Raw genomic sequence first — 19,590 nt, forward strand, 5'->3', positions numbered from 1 at the left:
ATAAGACCGGCTCTCTCTTTTTCCTCCAAAACTTTGTAATAATGGGCTGCGTACATCTATGGATGTAGAGGCCGGATATTGTTTTATCCATTATCTAAAAAAGATGGGTAAATACGTACGTACATGCAAAGTTTAAGAATCAACACGCCGGCCGTCTTAATATTTACATAGATATCTTTTTGTATATAATATGTCACTTTTTGGTGCCTACATACGAATTTAGGATAATAATAATAATAGTAATATTTGGACGGTGGACTATGGCACTTCACCAGCAATGTCTCTAATTCCACCTTCATTTACATGCATATATAAATTCTAACATCATCTATGATCAGGGCTTACTGGGAGAATCGCATCATTAATGAATAAGCTGGGGTGCTTCAGATCGAGGAGTCAGGACTAGATGAAAGTTGTAACCATGGTTCGTATGTAATATCAGCATGCTTGATGACTGCCCTTCTTCTTTTTTGAAATTCCAGTGATGCTAGCTCTTGAAGCTGACTTCCTCGTAGGATTGTTTGCAGACTCTGTAAATGATTGGTCGTTCTTGCGTGAACCTTCCTGAAGCTAATTAATCTCCAGTGAAGTCGTCTGATTAAAGAATAAATTGCATAACCTTTCTTAGCGAGTAAAGTCGTCTGATTGAAGAATGTATTATCCAGTAAAGCTAGTCTTGCAATAAAGTGCTCAAAGGTGAGAGGGCTAGTACTGCAAGGAAGGAGCTGATAGCCACTTGGCTATCAAATTGTTCATTAGGCCGGCTACAGTATAGCGCGCCTCACCTGCAAGCCATACTTCTACATCATATTGTTCTGGTCGATGCAACTAACCAAGCAGAGCCACTTGGCTGGTAGCAACTTAATAGAAAATCAGCGCACGCGTTACTGGTCTTCCTCCAAAGCAGCTCCTCATCAGATCCACATCCACTCCCTTCACCACCCAGCAGCTGTGCTTCCTTGCACCCTGCACCCGTGTTCTGATCGAGCTCCAGGAGTTCCGATGGCGGAGGTACTGGCCACCATGGTGGTCGGGCCGCTGGTGTCCATGGTGAAGGAGAAGGCCTCCAGCCACCTCCTGGACCAGTACAAGGTCATGGAGGGCATGGAGGAGCAGCACAAGCTCCTCAAGCGCAAGCTGCCCGCCGTCCTGGACGTCATCACTGACGCCGAGGAGCAGGCAGCGAAAAACAGAGAGGGGGCGAAAGCTTGGCTTGAGGAGCTCCGGACCGTGGCCTACAAGGCGAACGATGTCCTTGACGAGTTCAAGTACGAGGCACTCCGCCGCAAGGCAAAGGCAGAGGGGCACTACAAGGAGTTCGGTATGGATGTCATAAAGCTCTTCCCTTCTCACAACCGGTTTGTGTTCCGTCATAGGATGGCAAACAAGCTCCGTATGATTTTGCAAGAAATTGATGTCCTCATAGCAGAGATGAATACCTTTAGATTCGAATTCAAACCACAGCCACCAATGTCCATGAAGTGGAGGCGGACAAATCCTAACATGCCAGACAATTATGTGAACATTGCAAGTGACTCAAGAGCAAAAGAGAAGAAGGAGATTGTTGATGCATTGCTTGGCCAAGGGGGCAATGTGGGTCTCACAGTCCTTCCAATAGTAGGAATGGGTGGGATGGGCAAGACCACATTAGCGCAGCTTGTTTACAAGGACTTCGCCATTCAGAAGCACTTCGAGGTTCAGATCTGGGTGTGTGTGTCGGGAAACTTTGATGTGGATTCCCTGTTTGAAACAATAGTGAAAGAGGCTAAAAAGAATGGCTATCAAATGACTAGTGGTTCAACAATGGAAATGTTTTAAAAGTGCAGTGAGTGGGAAGAAGTATCTCCTTGTACTAGATGATGTATGGAACCGTGAGGCCAACAAGTGGGATAAGTTGAGGTCCTACCTTCATCATGGTGCCCCCGGTAGCTCAGTTTTGACAACAACTCGTGATGAAGAAATTGCTCGGTTCATGGGGACAATCGAAGCCCATAACATCAAGCACTTGGAACAAAGCTACATAGAAAAAATTATCGAGAAAGAAGCATTTAGTGTGCAAGCACAAAAGCCTGATGATCAGCTACTCAGTATGGTTGGTGATGTTGCGAAGAGATGTTCCGGTTCTCCTTTAGCTGCTACAGCATTGGGCTCTGTACTTCGTACTAAGAATACTGTGCAAGAATGGGAGGCGGTATTAAACCGAAGCACAATTTGTGATGACGAAAATGGAATCTTACCAGTACTCAAGCTCAGTTACAATTGCTTGCCACCACATATGCGACAGTGCTTTGCCTTTTGTGCTATGTTTCCTAAGGATCATGAGATTGATGTGGAAATGCTGATCCGACTATGGATGGCTAATAGTTTTATCCCGGAGCAAAAAAGAGTGTGTCCTGAAGACATTGGTAAACAAATTTTCAATGAGCTAGCTCAAAGGTCATTTTTTCAGGAGGTGCAACAAGACAAATTTTACAGACAAATTACTTGTAAAATCCATGACCTTATGCATGATGTTGCACAGGATTCAATGGGAAAAGAATGTGCTGCAATAGATACAAAACTGAGCCAAAGTGAGGATTTTCCATACTCCGCTCGCCATTTATTTCTATCAGTTGACATTGAAGAAAATGTTTTGAATGCTTCCATAGAGAAAGGGTCTCCAGCTATCCAGACACTAATATGTGATAGATCCAAAATAGCAGATGTGCAGAAATTATCAAAATATTTGAGGCCTGTGCGAGCCTTAAAGACACGGCAAGGTCGATTTCTAAAGCCGAAATATCTTCATCACCTAAGGTATCTTGATCTCTCAAGAAGTAATATTGTAGCACTTCCTGAAGACATTACCATCCTGTATCATCTGCAAACATTGAACCTATCTTATTGTGCACGTCTTCAACAACTTCCAAAGGGAATAAAGTATATGACTGCCCTCCGTCACCTCTACACTCACGGATGTCCGAAGTTAACGAGCATGCCTCCAAACCTCGGACACCTCACTTCCCTGCAGACGCTTACATGCTTTGTATTAGGTACTGGCTCGGGTTGCAGTAACATGGAAGCGCTGAAGAACTTGGACCTTGGTGGCCAGCTGGAGCTAAGGAAGCTTGAAAATGCGACAGGAGCAGATGCAAAAGCAGCAAAACTCTGGGACAAGAAAAGGCTGGAAGAACTAACATTAAGATGGTCTGACGATAATGACAAGGAGGCACATAAGGAGGTGCTGGAAGGCCTCCGACCTCATGATGGGCTAAAGGCTCTGAGGATGTATTGCTGCAGTAGCAGTGGTATTCCAACATGGATGCTTGAGTTGCAAGGCATGGTGGAGCTCGAGTTAGAAGATTGCCAAAATCTCGAGAAGCTTCCTGCACTCTGGCAGTTACCGTCCCTCCAGTTTCTTCACCTGAGCAACCTACAAAATTTACATTGCTTGTTCAGCGGTGGTGCCCCGTCCAAGTTTCAGAAACTGAAGATGATGTCGTTGAAGAATATGCCAAATTTTGAGATGTGGTGGGATAGGAATGAGGTGCAAGGAGAGGAGCAGATATTATTTCCTGAGGTTGAGAATCTACGGATCGTGCTTTGTAAAAAGCTCTTAGCATTACCAAAAGCGTCGGTGATTAAAAAATCATCCGGTAGAGATGGCGCCGAGTGCCGCTCCCCGTTTCCAGCATTGAAGGGAATGTGTTTAAGTGGTCTGGACATGTTTCACAGATGGGAGGCGGTCCAAGGATCTTTAGGAGAACAAGTAACATTTCCTTCGCTTGAGCAACTAGAAGTTATTGGTTGCCCAGAGTTGACTACTTTTCCGGAAGCACCGAGGCTAATAAATGTAGAACTATTGGGCTCGAGTGCACTGGCGCTATGGAAATGTTACTTGTTCGAGTGCAACAAATAAAGAAGAAAAATCTGCCGAACTGGTGGTAGTACGTGAGCATAAATCCCCCCTGGGAGATCTGTGCTTAGGAGGGTGTGACCTTTTCTTCTCTGGCTCGAGTGCACTGGCGCTATGGAAATGTTTTGGACAGCTAGCAACATTGGACATTTATGAGTGCGATGCTCTAGTCTACTGGCCAGAGAAATTGTTCCAGGGCCTAGTATCCTTGAGGACGTTAGAGATTCGCGAGTGCAACAAACTGACAGGACTCACGGAAGATGAAGCTTCTCCTGAGCAATCTGCTCTCGTACAACGGAGTGGAACCCTCCTGCCACGTCTGGAGTCCCTAATGTTATTTCACTGTGAATCTTTGGTACAGGTCCCAAACCTATAGACATCTCTCAAGACGTTACTTGTTGAGGAGTGCAAGAGTCTCAAATCCATTGCATTCGGTGAGCAGCAGGACACGACGGGGCTGGAAACGTCATCATCATTGATCGCTGCAGGGTCGTCCATGTCCGATGGAGCATCTACCAGCCTGTTCGGGAGACCGTATCGTATCGTGGATTATTTACTGCTGGCTGGTTTGGTACGAGAGAAAAACACTGTTCCCGGCTGAAAATTTACGGTCATTTACGAGCAAACGAACAGGCTGTACATCTGTAGTACTGAAGCAGTCATCATCAACCGACAGTAACCATTGCTTCTTTCCATGCCTAGAATCTCTAGAGATATGGAGGTGCGGTGGCTTGACAGAGGTTGCCAACCTTCCTCCGTCCATCGAGACCTTGAAGATTTCGGGTTGCGGCCGTCTTGTTTCCGTGTCAGGAGAGGTCACGTCTCTCAGAGTTCTTATCATTACTCAATGTCCCGGTATAAAGCAGCTTCCACCATCTTCTTCAAGGTAATCTCTACTTAATTTCTTGGTTTCATTTTAACTAATTTAATATAAATGGCCAGGAGCTCGATTGTTATTATTCTAGTATTAGTTATCACAAGACGTGACGCGATTTACAGATAAATAAAAAACCTTAAAATAATGAAGTGTGCAGAACATCTATTCAACCATGTACAGAAGATTTAGTGAGCCATGAAGTGCACGCATTGAAACACAGATGGGTAAACACGTACGTACATGCAAAGTTTAAGAATCAACACGCCGGCCACATTAATATTTACATAGATATCTTTTTATATATGTCATTTTTTGGTCCCTACATATACGAATTTAGGAGACTATAATAATAGTAATAATACTTGGACGGTGGACCATGGCACTTCACCAGCAATGTCTCTAATTCCACATTCATTTACATGCATATATAAATTCTAACATCATCTATGATCAAGGCCTGCAGAACCGGTGCCTACAGGGAGAATTGCAGCATTAATGAGTAAGCTGGAGTGCTTCAGATTGAGAAGTGAGGACTAGATGAAAGTTGCAACCAAGGTTCGTTATATCAACATGCTTAATGAATTCTCTTTTTTTACTTTTGGAAATTCCAATGATGCTGACTTCCTCGTAGTATCGTTTCCAGAATCTGCAAATGATTGGTCGTTCTTGCGGCACCCTTTCTGAAGCAAATTAATCTCCGGTGAAGTCGTCTGATTGATGAATGTATTGCATAAACCTTTCTTAGTGAGTAAATAAAGTCGTCTGATTGGAGAATGTATTCTCCAGTAAAGCTAATCTTCCAATAAATAAAGTACTCAAAGGTGAGAGGGCTACTACTGCAAGGAAGGAGCTGATCGCAGGCCCTGATCGAGTTTGAGCAGAGAGCAAGTCCTATAGACTGCAAGCTGAAGAATTTATTTAGCAAACAGAGCTCCAGGCTAGCTCTCCACCATTTCTTGGACCTTCTGTTTTCCTGTTGAAATGAAATGTGTTTGAGTTTGCATTGTGCTCTAGCACAGTAGAAAAAAAACACAGGTAGCAGTTCAGTGATGTACTATTTTCCCTACATGACTACGTGGCGAGGATAACTGCCAGGCAAGCTGCGAGTGCTCTGTTTCAGTTCAGGGCAGCATCACAAATTAAAATCCAACTAACTACTGGACCTGGACTTGGGCTGCACACGCGAGCTTGAGGACAATAACTAGGTGGTTCATTGTAGGATTGTTACCAGACTGCACATGCACCCCGTTGGGTTGGCATGAAACGGCTTGCTGGGCTGGATGTGCTTAGGCTTATCAGCCCAGCCCCAGCCCGTCCTTTCTTTCTCTCGGTCCCACCAGGGCGGGCCCCTCTGGGGTAATAAAGAAATGGATAAAAAAAGGGGACTTCTGCTACGGGCTATGCCACCCATTACTTATGAGGGAAGTCGCATCCGTCCCATCGCAAGCACCTACAATGTTATGATCACATTGGTTTACCCTTTTTTGGTAGTTCAACGGACGGTCGCCCCTCCAACAAGAAAAGGTAGAAATATGGAAACTTCTCTGCCATTTAGATCGGAGAATTTATAGAGGAAATCGGGTTTTAAATTTCCAGAAACCGGCTGGACAAAAAGCAACGCCAGGCACTGCGTGCCACTCACTCCCTCCTTTTTTACCCTTCGCTTTGCGCGGCTAGGGTTCTGCCACAGTCTCGCCGCTCGTCCGCGTCTCTGCGCGCGAGTCTCGGCGGTCGTGACCGCCGCGTCGCCGGGCCCCGTCGTTGATCAGTGGATCGGTCCCCGTCCGCCTCTGTACACCGTGATGCCGAGTCTCGCCGTCGACAGCCTCGGTGACATTGAGCTCCGCCTCCCACCCGAACCCGCCTCCATCGACGCCGTTTCCTTTGATTTGAGCTATCTTTCAAATATGCTACCATTAGTGGTGAGTTTGGCTTACTCTCCTCTCTAATTGTTATATTTGTTTTAACTTAGCTGTTGTAATTGCTTTCTTGAGTTTGTACCCCATTTGTATTTTGATAACGTCCTATTTCTATGTGTATATCTGTTGGCGGCTACAAATTTGAGTTCATATGTCCTTGTTGCCTAGTTTACAAATAATAATCTTGTATGGTTTATAATGTTCATATGCACAACTTGGTAGACGGTTTTAAGAGTACTATCGCCTGTTGTTCATGCATTATATTTTGTTGAACCTAAACATTATGCTCTATGTTTACGCTGCAGAGAATTAAGGGACCTTTCATCCGCTGGTGCTCAACGTTGCCCATACTGGCAGCGTCGTCGACTTCATCGTGCTCTCCACCTGCAGCTAGGCAGTACAACCTCCGTTCAAAACGCCGCAAGCATTTTGGAAAGGCAAGTTCCCTTTTCCTTCGCCCAATCCCTTCTTTGTGTAATGCTAGGAACATCTTTTTTCTATTTCCATAGCATCCATGTACATAATGTTAGCCCACAGGATCACCGGCACGGGTGAGTCGACCACTCACCAACGTTGCCGACCACGACTATCGTTGTCCGACCACATACTATGGCTAGAGGTAGAAGAAGTGAGGGACAATAGAGTACACACACAGCACAAGCACCAGCATTGGCCGGAGCTCTGCAGAGTAGATGGCAAAACTAAACTCGCTCTCCTTACTGAGTTACAGTGGCAAACTATATATACAACTCTATCCATCTAATTCTAGTACAGACATGTCAGGCTGTCATGCTGCTACAGTGACTAGATGTGATGGCAGGGCTGACTTTGGCGCCTGCTCCTGCTGTGGCTATAGTGCGACGGGTGAGCCATTCGGCGCCTGCCCCTGCAACTGCTACAATGCAACAGCAGGGAGCCCTTTTTGGCGCTGCCTGTCCCTGCTGTGCGTTCACACAAGGGGAGCAGTAGATTACTTAACACATAATACATTGGAATGTCGAACATTGCATCAGATGAACCGTGATCGTGCTAGCTGGGATGATAGAACCTGCTCATTGTTTCTTGAGCTAATCACTCAGCAGAAAAACCTATGTCACCGGGGCAAGAATACCCCAACCCCTATCGGGTGGACAAATGTCCATCGTGCCTTTAACCATGCCACAAGGCTCGGGTACAACAAGAAATAGCTCCAGAACAAGTACAACGAGCTGAAAAGGGTGTATTTCAATTGGCGTGATGGTTAGATCCATACTGGGCTAGGCCGTGCCCCGCATACTGGAGAGGTGACAACTGACCCCGGTTGGTATGCCGCAGGCACCGGGGTACTAACTACACCCTTTTCGTTGACTCTTATTAGCATTTAGGTTCGCACTAACTGACTACTAACATGGTCATCCCTAGATCACGTGCAGGAAAGTAGCCAAACTGCTCGTGAGAGGTTCAGATGTCCACAATGCTGTGAGCAACTGATCTTGATTTTGGGACGCACCCCATGTGACAGGGGCGAGTTGGTATCTATAGGGGGACATCAACCTGACCGTACACCCAGTAGTGCAAGTCCTCAGACTTCTCAAGCCTTGTCCAACTGAGCTCGTACAACCACGTAGTGTTGGTCAGTCCTCCAAGAGAGTCACTAGGGACCATTCCTTTAACAGTCCTCACAGTAAGAAGAGTAGCAGGACTCCAACCCTTGATGACTGCCTTAATGACCTGAGCGACATTATCAGGGATACTAGGGCGCATAAGGCCCATCAAGCCACTGATGCCGAGGAGATGGCCCAAGTCAATCAGATCTTGAAGCAAGATGGTTACAGCGAGAGTGATGTAGACTTTGCCCAAGCCCTTAATCTTTGCAACAACAGGCTCCATCGTCGGCCTTTTCTTGATTTGCTTAGTTTAACAACATGTCATATACAATTTGATTATGTGCTCTCACATGTCAACTTGTATTTGCAAGTTAAAATTGAATTAGCATAAATGGTATCGAGATATTTATAAACAAAATTTGATGAGTTAAACATGTTGCATATGTGATAAGCTCGTTTAGTTGCTTTCACATATACTTTATTTTGCAAAGATGTAGCTTAGCTTGATTAAATTATATGACATTGTTTAGAAATAAAACATGGGTAGTTTCAACTCGGGCTTCAGATTAAATTATGTTTTAAATAATCTAAATTAATAACACCTTCACATGGTTTTTCTTAATTAAAATAAATGAAGCATTTAGGCTTTTCTTTTATAATATAGAACTCCGGTAGTCGTTTCTTTTGTACCGTAGTTTCGTTATTGGTGTGTTCTACGTAGTGGCATTAGTGGTTCTCATGTTACTCAAATGTGTTTTGGTAGTTAAAAAGTTAATTTTATTAATACTATCACTTGCATCGTTTTTGGAATATAAAGTCAATATAGGTTTTATACTACGCTCTTTCTTAAGCAATGAATCAAGTTGATTAATGAAAATATTTATATGTGTTTCTACAAGTTAAAATAAGTTAAATGGATAGGTTTTATTTTTCGTTGCACTAAAAATCCTTCGATGGTCGCTTTTTCGTTGAATCACATATAGCGTGTCTTTTGCATTTGTGTGTTCGTAGCGATACCCTGTTTTGCTTATTTTGTTGGTTGGTGTACTGTTCTCATATATTCTTGTTGTATGCCATGTATGTATGTATGTGTGGTGATATATGGTTCAGTCAATCGATGAGGTTTACGTGGTGATTAAGAAGCTGTTCTCTGAAGACTAGAAGCTGAGAATTGGAAGCAGAAGATTAAAAGTTGAATACTAAAGGCTTTTGAGCGTATTGCTTCGGAGGAAAGCAAGTTAAGGCAAGTATAATATGAAGCTCCTTGTTACCTGTTCACTTTAATGCAATCTTAATTCATATGCATATGTTAATGAACCGCCTGGAGTCTATTTACCTTGATATTGATTATCCTGTCCTTGATTTACCAATGGGTTTTGCATGTGGGTAGTATGCTTAGTTTGCTCCAACTAATATTGACTAAAGAATACAATTAAAGATATATGCAACATGGTATTAAAAAGATGGTTTTTAGCAACATGGACATAAGGGGGCTAGAGCATTGGGCCTTTTTGGGTGCTCTAGTCTGCCCTCCGTAAGGACTGAATCTTAAAGTGGCAAACAAGGCCTTACCGTACAACCACGAGAACTACATGGATCTAGTCTTAGCCTAGTATCTTGATCTATTCTAGTCCGTCAGCAGCTTACCAAAAGGGCAAGAGGGGGGCACTAGTTGGTATGTTTCTTTTCCTGCTAGGGTGTGTACCATGCCTCGACCATGAGTGCCACTCCTAGAGGAGGGCTGCATACGGCTAGACGGCTAAAACCTTAGTGGCTGCTACTTATTAGAACGACTGGTGAAAAGCTTCATAGTGATCCCTTGAAAGGTCCTTGTTTGGTTTTGGTAATTGAGTGACAACTTAGGTGGACTAATTGTGTTTATGTGAGATACACAGGTGATTAGTCCACAGGTACATGTGTGTGAGCAACATATGCCATGGAGGTGAAAATGGCTTGGAGATGTTGCAAAGCTCACACATGTGATGATGAAGGAGCTTATTGCACATGAGACATGACATTGAGTCATGTGATCAAGGTGGAGAAGATCAAGACAAGACTTGGCTTGATGGATCGGTTGCAAGCGTGAAGGGCAAGTCAAAGGCTTTGGAGTGATGGACCGCGTGGCGGTGAAGCTTGAGCAAGACTTGGTGCCGATGGACGATGGCAACGGTGAAGAGCAAGTGAAGTCAAGATCGATGAACCAATATGATCACGTGATGATATGAAGTGGATCATATCATTGTTGATCATGTTGGTGCATGTGTTGCATCGACATTGAAGAAGATGGAATGAAATGCGCAAGGCAAAGGTATAACCTAGGGCATTTCATTTCACCGGTCATAGGTGTGTAGAGAAGTTTATGACCAGGTTTAGGATAGATGGCCGTACTATTAAGAGGGGCAAACTTGTTTGCATGTCGGTCATCTAGTGCCACTCGAGTGATCTAACTTTGCATCGTCGCTAGGATCGAGTGGTGTGGCAAGTTGAGTGGCTAACATCCTTTGGGAAATGATTGTGAAAAGCTAACACACATACACATGGTGGTGTACACTTGGTGGTGTTGGCACATTTACAAAGGAGGTGGTGTTTGCAGGGTTGAGATGGATTCGGCGCTTTCGGGAAAATGGAATGCCTATTTTCTATTGCGCCGGATGCAAGTTCTTGTGGTTGGCATATTGGAGCAAGGGTGAAGAAGTTAGAAGTGAGAACGAGTTGGTCGCGAAGACGCTGGCGTCGGTCAACTGACCGGACGCTGGGTCTGAAAGCACCGGACGCTGGCAGCATGTGTCCAGTCGAGCTGGTCGGTCGGCACAGTACCGAGGGTATTGCACCGGACGCTGGTCTGTGTCCGGTCAAGGTGGACCGGACGTGTCCGGTCGAAGAAATACGCCTCGGGGAGCTTACTGGAAACGACCGGACGCTGAGGTTTCTGCGTCCGGTCAGTTGAAGCTACTGCGTCCGGTCAGGTCAAGTAACCGTTGGAATCAGGACACGTGGGCGTCTGCGGGCGACTGGACGCTGAGGTCCAGCGTCCGGTCAACACGACCGGAGCGTCCGGTCGGCCCGATTTTTGCCCAGAGAAGGGGTAACGGCTAGTTTAGCCCTTGGAGCTATAAATAGAAGTGGCCTTCGGCCATGGATTGAGTTGAGCACCTTGGGGGACTTTGTGTCCATGCTTGAGAGTGCTTAGGAGCCCTCCATCTCACACATACTTGACAGCGATCATCCGATTGTGTGAGTGAGCGATTCTAGTGCGATTGCATCGTGAGGTTGCATCGAGTGGCACTAGGTGATCGAGTTGCAAGCTGGTAGTGCTTGTTACTCTTGGAGGTTGCCACCTCCTAGACGGCTTGGTGGTGGTCTCCGTCGAAGCGTGCAAGAAGCTTGTGCGGCGCTCCAGAGAAGTGCTTGTGAGGGGCATTGTGCTCGCCCCGCGAGAGCCGCGAAGAGCAACTCTAGTAAAGCGTGTCATTGAGCTACCCTCACTTCCGGGGTAGGTTCTTGCAGCGTCCGACGTGCGGGCTTAGCGGGTGATGCTAATTAGCCGCCGAACCACCAAGTGAGCGGTCGACACAACGGGGACTAGCGTGTTGGCAAACACGTGAACCTCGGGAGAAAAATCATCGTGTCAACCTTGTTCTTCCCGTTGGTTTGCATTCCCGTTACACAAGCTTGCAATTACTTTTATATACATTGAGCTTGTGTTGTTACTTTAATAATTAGTTAGCTTACGTAGGTTGCTAATTATCTTCTTGCTTGTGTAGCATAGAAGTAGCTCCCTTGCGTGGCTAATTTGGTTTATGTAACCTTGTTAGTCTCATTGCTTAGTTTGTGTAGCTAAGTAATTGCGCTCTTTAATTTGGTATTGGTTGCCTTGTTATTGAGCATTGCTAGCGAGCTTAGTTGGCTTTGTGCTTTTGCTTTCTAGCATGTGTAGGAGCTCCCTTGTTGCTTAAAGTACTAGTGGCATAGGTTTGTGTGACATTGCTCATAGAATTGGTTAAGTGAGCTCTAGCTAGCCCGGCACCTTTGTTGCTTGATTAGTATCTTTGCAAGGTGCTAGTGAACATAGATAGAGGGGTGTAGTCTTAGCTGGACCGATAGTTTTAATTCCGCACTTGTTTTGGTTAACCAACGTGATTAAGTTTTAAAAAGGACTATTCACCCCCCCTCTAGTCGCCATCTCAACCCTTTCATCCCTGCTGACTTATCTTGGAAGTGAGTCAAGAGGCTGCTCACCTCGAGCAAAGGGCAATCATGACTCGTGGTGAAAGTGTACAAACTCTGCAGAGTATAAAACTGATATATCAGCCATGCTCACGGACACAAGCGACCTGGATCCTTTTCGAGAAAGATGGTTCTATGGATGGTTTGGGATATGATCAACCTTGATGTTAAATATACTTTCACCTTGGGAGCTTAAGCATAACCTAGCGACACAGGTTTAATAAATAAAATATGACCAACTAAAAGTGCTTACCACAGTTCAGCCGTGTCTAGCCTTTTGAGCCTTGCATCCCCTCATGTTATACTTGTTGAGTATGGTGCGCTCACACTTGCTTTACAATCAACAAAAATCCCGGATGGGTACCAGATGGTGGATCAAATGAAGAGTTTCTTGTGGAGTCCATGAGTATCAGGCGAGTGTTTCCCCCAGTCAACCATCCCTGTGGAGTATGGAGTCCCAAAGAGAAGATTAAGAATAGTTTCCGCTATGCTTCTGTAATAGTTGTAAGTTCTGTTGTAATTATGTTTGATATATAATAAAGCATTTTTCTTGATATTCTCCATATTTGTCGCTATATGTGTCGTGTGGACATCCTGGACACACATATAGTTAGCGCTTGGTATTCTTCGGAAAACCCGGTGCGACATTCTGTATGAGGACTAAAAGGGTGGTGGGAAAATGTGGTATTTACTATGTATTGTGCTTGATTTGTTAATCTTGAAGGCTACAGTGATAGTAGCTTCAACAACCTATTTCTCCTCTTGTCCGGTGTTCTTAGGACTTCGAAAATGAAATCCAACCATAGTGCTTGGTGGTGTGAGTAGAGCTCAGCTAATTCTTCTCCCCCTCCCCCCTTTTTTTGTGAGTTGGCATTATTCTTCTTGAAACCTTTTCCTCCTCTTCTTGCTAGAAGATCCTAGGTCATCTTCATGGACATCACTTGCCTCTCCTCCCCTCAAAATCCCCTTCTCCTCTTTGCAGTGAGAGAGTGAGAGGGGTTGAAAGAGAGAGTGACCGAGTGTTTCTCCCTTGTGTCCATCTCAAGCTGAGAGGAGGGCAACTGGCTGTCAAGTGGGGCCATGAGTGCTTAGAGTTGTACAGCTCGACTTTGTGTTGGCAGCGTTCTGTCGGACCGTCCGCCGTCCGGTAGGACATGCCAGACCGTTCGTCAAGACTTGTGTTTGTGTGTGGACTGACAAGTCTGAGGCTGTGCATTCCATAATGATCCAAAAGTGTCAGATTGTCTGTGGGTGCACAATAGAGCCCAGAAAATGCAGAATTTTGTATGTAGTTTTTCAAAACCAAATTTAAAATGCTAATGATGTCAATGATTATGTATGGGTCACGACCGGGTCGTGACAAAAACATAGTCTTGGTTTATCTAGTCGTGCGTGACGGCGGTGTCCGCTCTCTCCTTGGAAACATCACATTGAGAGATTATTTGAAACCATGATATTTCCATTATCAAATTTGAAAAACATATTATTTCCTTAAAGACAGGAACAGGATAGGTATAGAAAACAGTGGGCCTTATTAGAAATTTAGAATGAATAATCGACGACAATGCTAGACTGACAGACCGAGTGAAGCTGCGGCGTACTCGGGGACGGGGCACTCTGGGAAGAACATGCGATCGGAGCACATGTTGTAGCTAGCGGCGTCGGGGAACTCGAAGACGCGACGCGCGCCCCTGCACGACAGCACGAGCACGACGTTGCCATGCGTCTGGACGGAGGCGTTGAGGTGCTTGAGCCAGTGCATGAGGCTGGCGCGCGTTCACTGACGGCTGCATGCACCAGCACCGCCGAGAAGTACCAGTTCCGACAAGTACCAGCAGTGCCGGGCTAGCTAGCAATGGATCAGTTGGACCTGACGACGAATACTACGTTTTTCCAAAGACTGAAATACTGAAGTGGCCGGGGGTCATTCCCAAGGAGCACTCGTTTCTGAATTGTTTTAGACAATTGTCACCCACCCACCCAGGATATATGCAAAGTCCGGTAAACTACATAGCCACACCACACAAATGTAGGATGATACTCCAATGCAAATTTATTTTATTAGGAGATTACAACTGTCAACTAGCTAGCAACATAGAAAGTCACATCGATCGATAGTTACTGTTGCACTCTCAACGCTTGTGACACGCCCACAATCTCATATTATATTTTTAGCAGACCGATGGAAGCAGCGACGACTGTAGTAGTTTGCGTAATTTGTTTCTTTAGGGCCTGCCTGGCTGCCTCTAGCTGTGATACGTACGAGGTACTCCGTACGACGGATAGCTCAGGCCTGATCCGGCTCCGGTGACGGCGTTGGGGCAGGGATAGGGATGATGCCCTTCTCCTGGAAGCATATGACGGTGTCGTACAGGGCCTGCGCCGCCGGAGTGAACTCCAGGCCCAAGTCCCTCAGCTTCTGGTTGGATATCTTGTACGGCTGCTTCCTTGGGTTCACCTCATCAGAGCACCTGCGCGACGAAATGCAATCCAAGAACAAGAAGTTAATACATGTTATAAGCGTACTATTGATTACAATACAATACACGGACCGGTGGAAAATCCTGAGAACTCATAAAGCCTCGTTCGGTTAGTCTGGAATGGGCCGTTCCAGGCTGGGAACCATTCCTGCGTTATACAAATTAGCGACGGAACCATTGGGCTAGAAATTATTTAGGGGCTCTTGCATCCATACCCCTATTTTATATCGATATTGTGATTTTACTCCTGTTTTTTTTTTAACTTTGTGAATTTGCCCATGCTTATTCAAAACGAAGCACCACTTTGCCCCTATTCTGTCATCCTCCCCTAATGGTGTTAACTTTTGTACCAAAGGGCAAATATGCCCTTGTGATTTTACTCTCCCTCTCGCTCTGCGTCTCCCAGCCCGACACAAGGGGCGATGGCCGCCGCACTCTCTCCTCACGTACGCGCGCCCCCTCCCCCTCCCTCTCCCTCTCCAGCCCGGCGGCGCCTCACCACTCCCCTCCCAGCGGCGTTCCTCCCCTCGGCGGCGCGGTGGCTGGAGCTCGTGGTGGCGCGGTGGTGAGGGACGCAGCCGCGTCCCTCATGGCTCGAGGCGGGTGATGCGGCCGGAGGCGAGATCCGGCGACGCTCCTCCGCTCCCCCGGCCAGATCTAGTGGTTGTGCGGGGGATCGAGCCCCCTCTCTCCTCCCTCCAGCGATGGTGCGCAGCGTGGACGGCGGATCCGGTGGTAGCTCGACGCGGGGACGTCGGATCCGGTGGTAGCATGGGGAGCCCCCTATCTCCTCCCTCCAGCGACGGCGTGGCATGGGGACCGAGGAGCTCCTCTGTCTCCTTCTTCGGTGGCGTGTATCTGGGCGAGGAGGTCCTCCCTCTCCCTCAAGCCCGCCGGCCATGCCACGACGCCCGCCCAGCGGCACTCGCCACGCCGCGAGCTCGCATGGCCGCAGCGCCCGCCCAGCCACGCCCCCGTCGCGGCCGCCGCACCCACCGCAGTGCCCGCCGTGCCACGAGCCCGCCGGTCGTGCCTCCTCCGTCGATGTCGCGCGCCCTGCCCAATAGGGCGGATTTGCCCCCATCGATATTTGCGAGCGCGGGGTCGCGAGGGCCACCGTCGCGCCGATGCAGGGTTGCTGGAGCACCATGATCGGCGGGCGAGGTCGCCGAGGGCCGCCGTCGCGCGGGCGCAGGGTTGCCGGAGCGCCATGGCCGGTGGGCGCAGGGGCACGCGGCCGCGACAGTGCTCGGTCGCCGGTCTTCTATCCGCACGGAGCTTTCGCGTCAGTCGCGAGCAGATAGCAACGAAGAGAACGAGCGGATAAGAATGAAGAGGAGGGGGCATTTCAATCATTTCACATCTGATTTTATTTGTTTTGTTTTTTTAATCGTTTAATCAGCCTCTAAATAACGGACATCCAAACCAGGGGCAAACGACTCCTTCATTTCAAAATAACAGGAGTAAAATTATAAAGTTGAAAAAACAGAGGTAAAATCACAATTGAACTTCTAGACAGAGGCAAAAACACTGCTTTCCTAAATTATTTTTAGGAACCGAACGAGGCCTAAAAGGTATAAAGTATTTTCTGCACGACTTTAAAAGTACCGTGCGAAGCAAAAGGCGGATAGATGCTTGACCGCAGAAGAATAATGGAATTTTCCTGGCAGGATCGATAACGTCGTTGATCTATTAACGGTGAACTAATAATAAATAATAAAGAACGCTTAAAAAGTTTTTAAGTAGTATATGTACTAGCCAAAGAAGTCTATATAACTCTTAGCCACTGGACTCTGAAGAAAACAGCGAAAGATTGGGCAACATATTTCCCAATCGGTTCTGCAGTATGCGCTACGTAACTCCACCGCCGATGCTCTTTTCACCCTTGACAAAAGATGCACCGCACATCATAATCAAATTCTCACCTCATCATATTCAAACATTATCAGCACGTGAGCACTATCTATATATTGACAATTTTCACGTGTTTTCACTTTTTTTATCTCAATTTCCACATGGCAGCTTGAATTCTGAAACGAAAGACAGAGACATGCATGCCCTACACGCCTCTAGAAATTAGAGCAAAGCAAGCATGCACGCGGGCGTGCGTGCACGATCGACAGAGCATCATATCCAGCTAGCAACATGCATATGTATCGGAGGGTCCTGACGAACACTTACCTTTCCGGGACGGGGTAGTCCGGGAAGAACTTGCGGAGGGTCCTGACGACGTCCTCGCGGTGGAGCACGGCGTCGGCGCAGATGTATCGGCCGGCGGCGTGGGGCGCCTCGAAGACGCGGACGTGCGCGTCGGCGGCGTCGCGGACGTGCACGTACGCCTGCACGGCGTTGGCGTACGTCTTGGCGGAGCCGTTGAGGTACTTCAGCACGTGCATGAGGCTGGCGTTCACCGTCGGCTGCAGCGCCGGGCCCTGCACCAGCACCGGGTTCACCACCACCAGGTCCACCCCGCGCGCCGCCGCCGCCTCCCACGCAGCCTGCTCCGCCACCGCCTTCCCGTAGCAGTACCAGTTCTGCATGCATCATGCATGGGCCATGGCCGTACGTCGTCGTCACGGTCGGTGAACATGTAGCGTGCAAACCATGAAGGGAACTGAAGCAGCAGGAGTACGATCGACGACTGTACGTACGTACGTACCTTGGTCTTCTTGCAGAATTCGAGGTCGCTCCAGCACGACTCGTCGACGACGGCGTCCGGCGCGCGGTTGGGGTCCATGGCGACCGCGCCGATGGACGACGTCAGGACGACGCGGCGGACCGTGCCGGCCTCCGCCGCGGCGTCGATGACGTAGCGCGTCCCCGTCACCGCTGGCTCCACCATTTCCTCCTGCATGCATGGGACCGGAAAGGAAACCGCTGCTATGAGCAGTGGTGAATCTAGCCCGACAAATAGCCTATGCCATAAATTTTTTGGCTTTTGGCAACCATGACAGCACGCGTGACAGCAACCATGACCAAAACAAACAACAAGAATCAAGATGTCACCAAATCCAAAATCCCCCCAATAATATTCAACAGCTTGCAGCAGGGCCGGCTGGGTCTGCTAGGACCTGGAACTGGAAGCTGGCCGGCGGCCGAGAGCCAGTGGCTGGGGGCCTCGGCGCCTCGCCACCCACCTGGCAGTGGGAGCTGGCTGGCGGGCGGCGGCGGAGGCGCCAAGCGCCCAATCGGCAGCCGGCAGCAGCTGGGGTGGCTCCGCCTCTGGCCATGAGCCTATGACTATGAGCTTGCCCATGCATGCATGCCAGCCATGCCGTGTGAGTAAATGCGACGAGAACAGAAGCAAAGGTCACTGAGGAGTGGGCCTAACTGCAAACGGTCGCATTTTTATTCCTCTCTGTACTAGCTGCACGCATCTGGCTCCAGGGAGTAAATTTTGCACGCATGCATGCATGCAGGAGACAGCTTTTGTCTCAAAAAATATTCTACTACTGGAGTAGCACTATTTATTCGAAAACAATTCAGCCAATGATCACGGTTACCAAATTAGCCATTTGTTTGGGAAGTAAATGTTTTTACTGAGATTTTGGATGATTGAGATGATCCTATTTTTGAATAATAAATACATGCAGTAGGTGCTGTATATGGTCCCTACTGGAGTACAGGAGAAACGTTTACTCCAAAGGCCAGCCTGGTTACGGTACGTGACATGTACCGTGATCGATCGATCCTATCCGTATTCAAGTAGTAGTAGTATACGTTACACGTACCGGATCGTCGGTGACGGGCGACGCGGTGTGGAAGACGCCGTGACAGCCGGCGACGGCCGCCCGCAGCGCGTCGTAGTCGAGCAGGTCGGCCTTGCACAGCGCCAGCCTCTCCGCCGCGCCGGGGAGCGCCCTCAGGTGCGCGTTCTTCGCGTCGTCTGCCTCCATCGATCGCCAGACAACACAGTGAGTATATCGATCGATCGCAATTCGACCTGACGATGGATGGATCTACGTTACCCGGGTTGCGCACGGTGCCTCTGACGGCGTACCCCCTCTCGAGCAGGAGCTTGACGATCCACGACCCGACGTAGCCGCCGGCGCCGGTCACGCACACCGTCTGCCCGCGCCCGGGCGCGGCCGCCGCGTCGTCGCCGCCCACGACGGTCATGTCGCCGCCGCCGCCGCCGCGCGTGGTTACCGGGTCGCTGTTGTTACTTACCGCGGGCGAGAGGAAATTGGTCCCAATCAAGCAAGGGCTCTGTCGTCCTGTCTGTCTCTCTTTAATCTGCGTCTCTATTGTGTGTTTGGTGCGGGCTATTTATAGGAGGCCCCGAGGTCTGTGTTTGGTAAGACTTCGAGTATGTCTCGGCCACGAGCTGGATAGGAGTTTGGTCGCACCCCCCCACCCCACCCCCCAGCTCCAGTGCCGCGCGAGCTAGTATCTAGCGTGACAGCCTCACAGGAATCCGTCCTGGATAGCGTCACCTCCATGGACTGAGATTGAGTGACTTTGCTCCGTAAGGTTACGATGTAACTTTCTCTCCGTCTCTGCCCTCCATCAGATCTTCGTCGTGTGGCTGGGTAGCTCGTGCACTATTCTTCTTCTCCTTGCGTCCGCGCCGCCACCTCGCGTCCGCGCCAGCCGCCGCCCATCC

The 19,590-nt window shown here is 48.2% G+C and overlaps 1 protein-coding gene and 1 pseudogene across 1 annotated transcript; one reads left to right on the forward strand and one right to left on the reverse strand.

Annotated features, from left to right (window-relative positions):
- Window positions 1–674: 674 nt before the first annotated feature.
- LOC136527283 (putative disease resistance protein RGA4) lies at window positions 675–6,033 on the forward strand (annotated as a pseudogene).
- An 8,506-nt stretch (window positions 6,034–14,539) lies between these two features.
- On the reverse strand, window positions 14,540–19,212 carry LOC136528125 (cinnamoyl-CoA reductase 1). Its single transcript, XM_066521035.1, has 5 exons — window positions 18,953–19,212; window positions 18,716–18,870; window positions 17,644–17,832; window positions 17,166–17,518; window positions 14,540–14,975 (listed from the first exon to the last, which is right to left on the reverse strand). Exons 1-5 carry the CDS (start codon window positions 19,101–19,103, stop codon window positions 14,792–14,794), a joined length of 1,032 nt encoding a protein of 343 aa, XP_066377132.1. The 5' UTR covers window positions 19,104–19,212; the 3' UTR covers window positions 14,540–14,791.
- Window positions 19,213–19,590: the final 378 nt, after the last annotated feature.

This window comes from Miscanthus floridulus, chromosome 19 (genome assembly GCF_019320115.1).
Source record: "Miscanthus floridulus cultivar M001 chromosome 19, ASM1932011v1, whole genome shotgun sequence".
Taxonomy (NCBI): domain Eukaryota; kingdom Viridiplantae; phylum Streptophyta; class Magnoliopsida; order Poales; family Poaceae; genus Miscanthus; species Miscanthus floridulus.

What these genes read in the sequence shown, in the direction of transcription:
- LOC136528125 (XM_066521035.1), bottom strand. Translation starts at nt 19,103, where the DNA reads ATGACCGTCGTGGGCGGCGACGACGCGGCGGCCGCGCCCGGGCGCGGG. An exon ending in AGGCACCGTGCGCAACCCGG is followed by an intron (nt 18,871 to 18,952) that starts GTAACGTAGATC and finishes CGATGGAGGCAG; the next exon opens with ACGACGCGAAGAACGCGCAC. An exon ending in GACTACCCCGTCCCGGAAAG is followed by an intron (nt 14,976 to 17,165) that starts GTAAGTGTTCGT and finishes TTCGTCGCGCAG; the next exon opens with GTGCTCTGATGAGGTGAACC.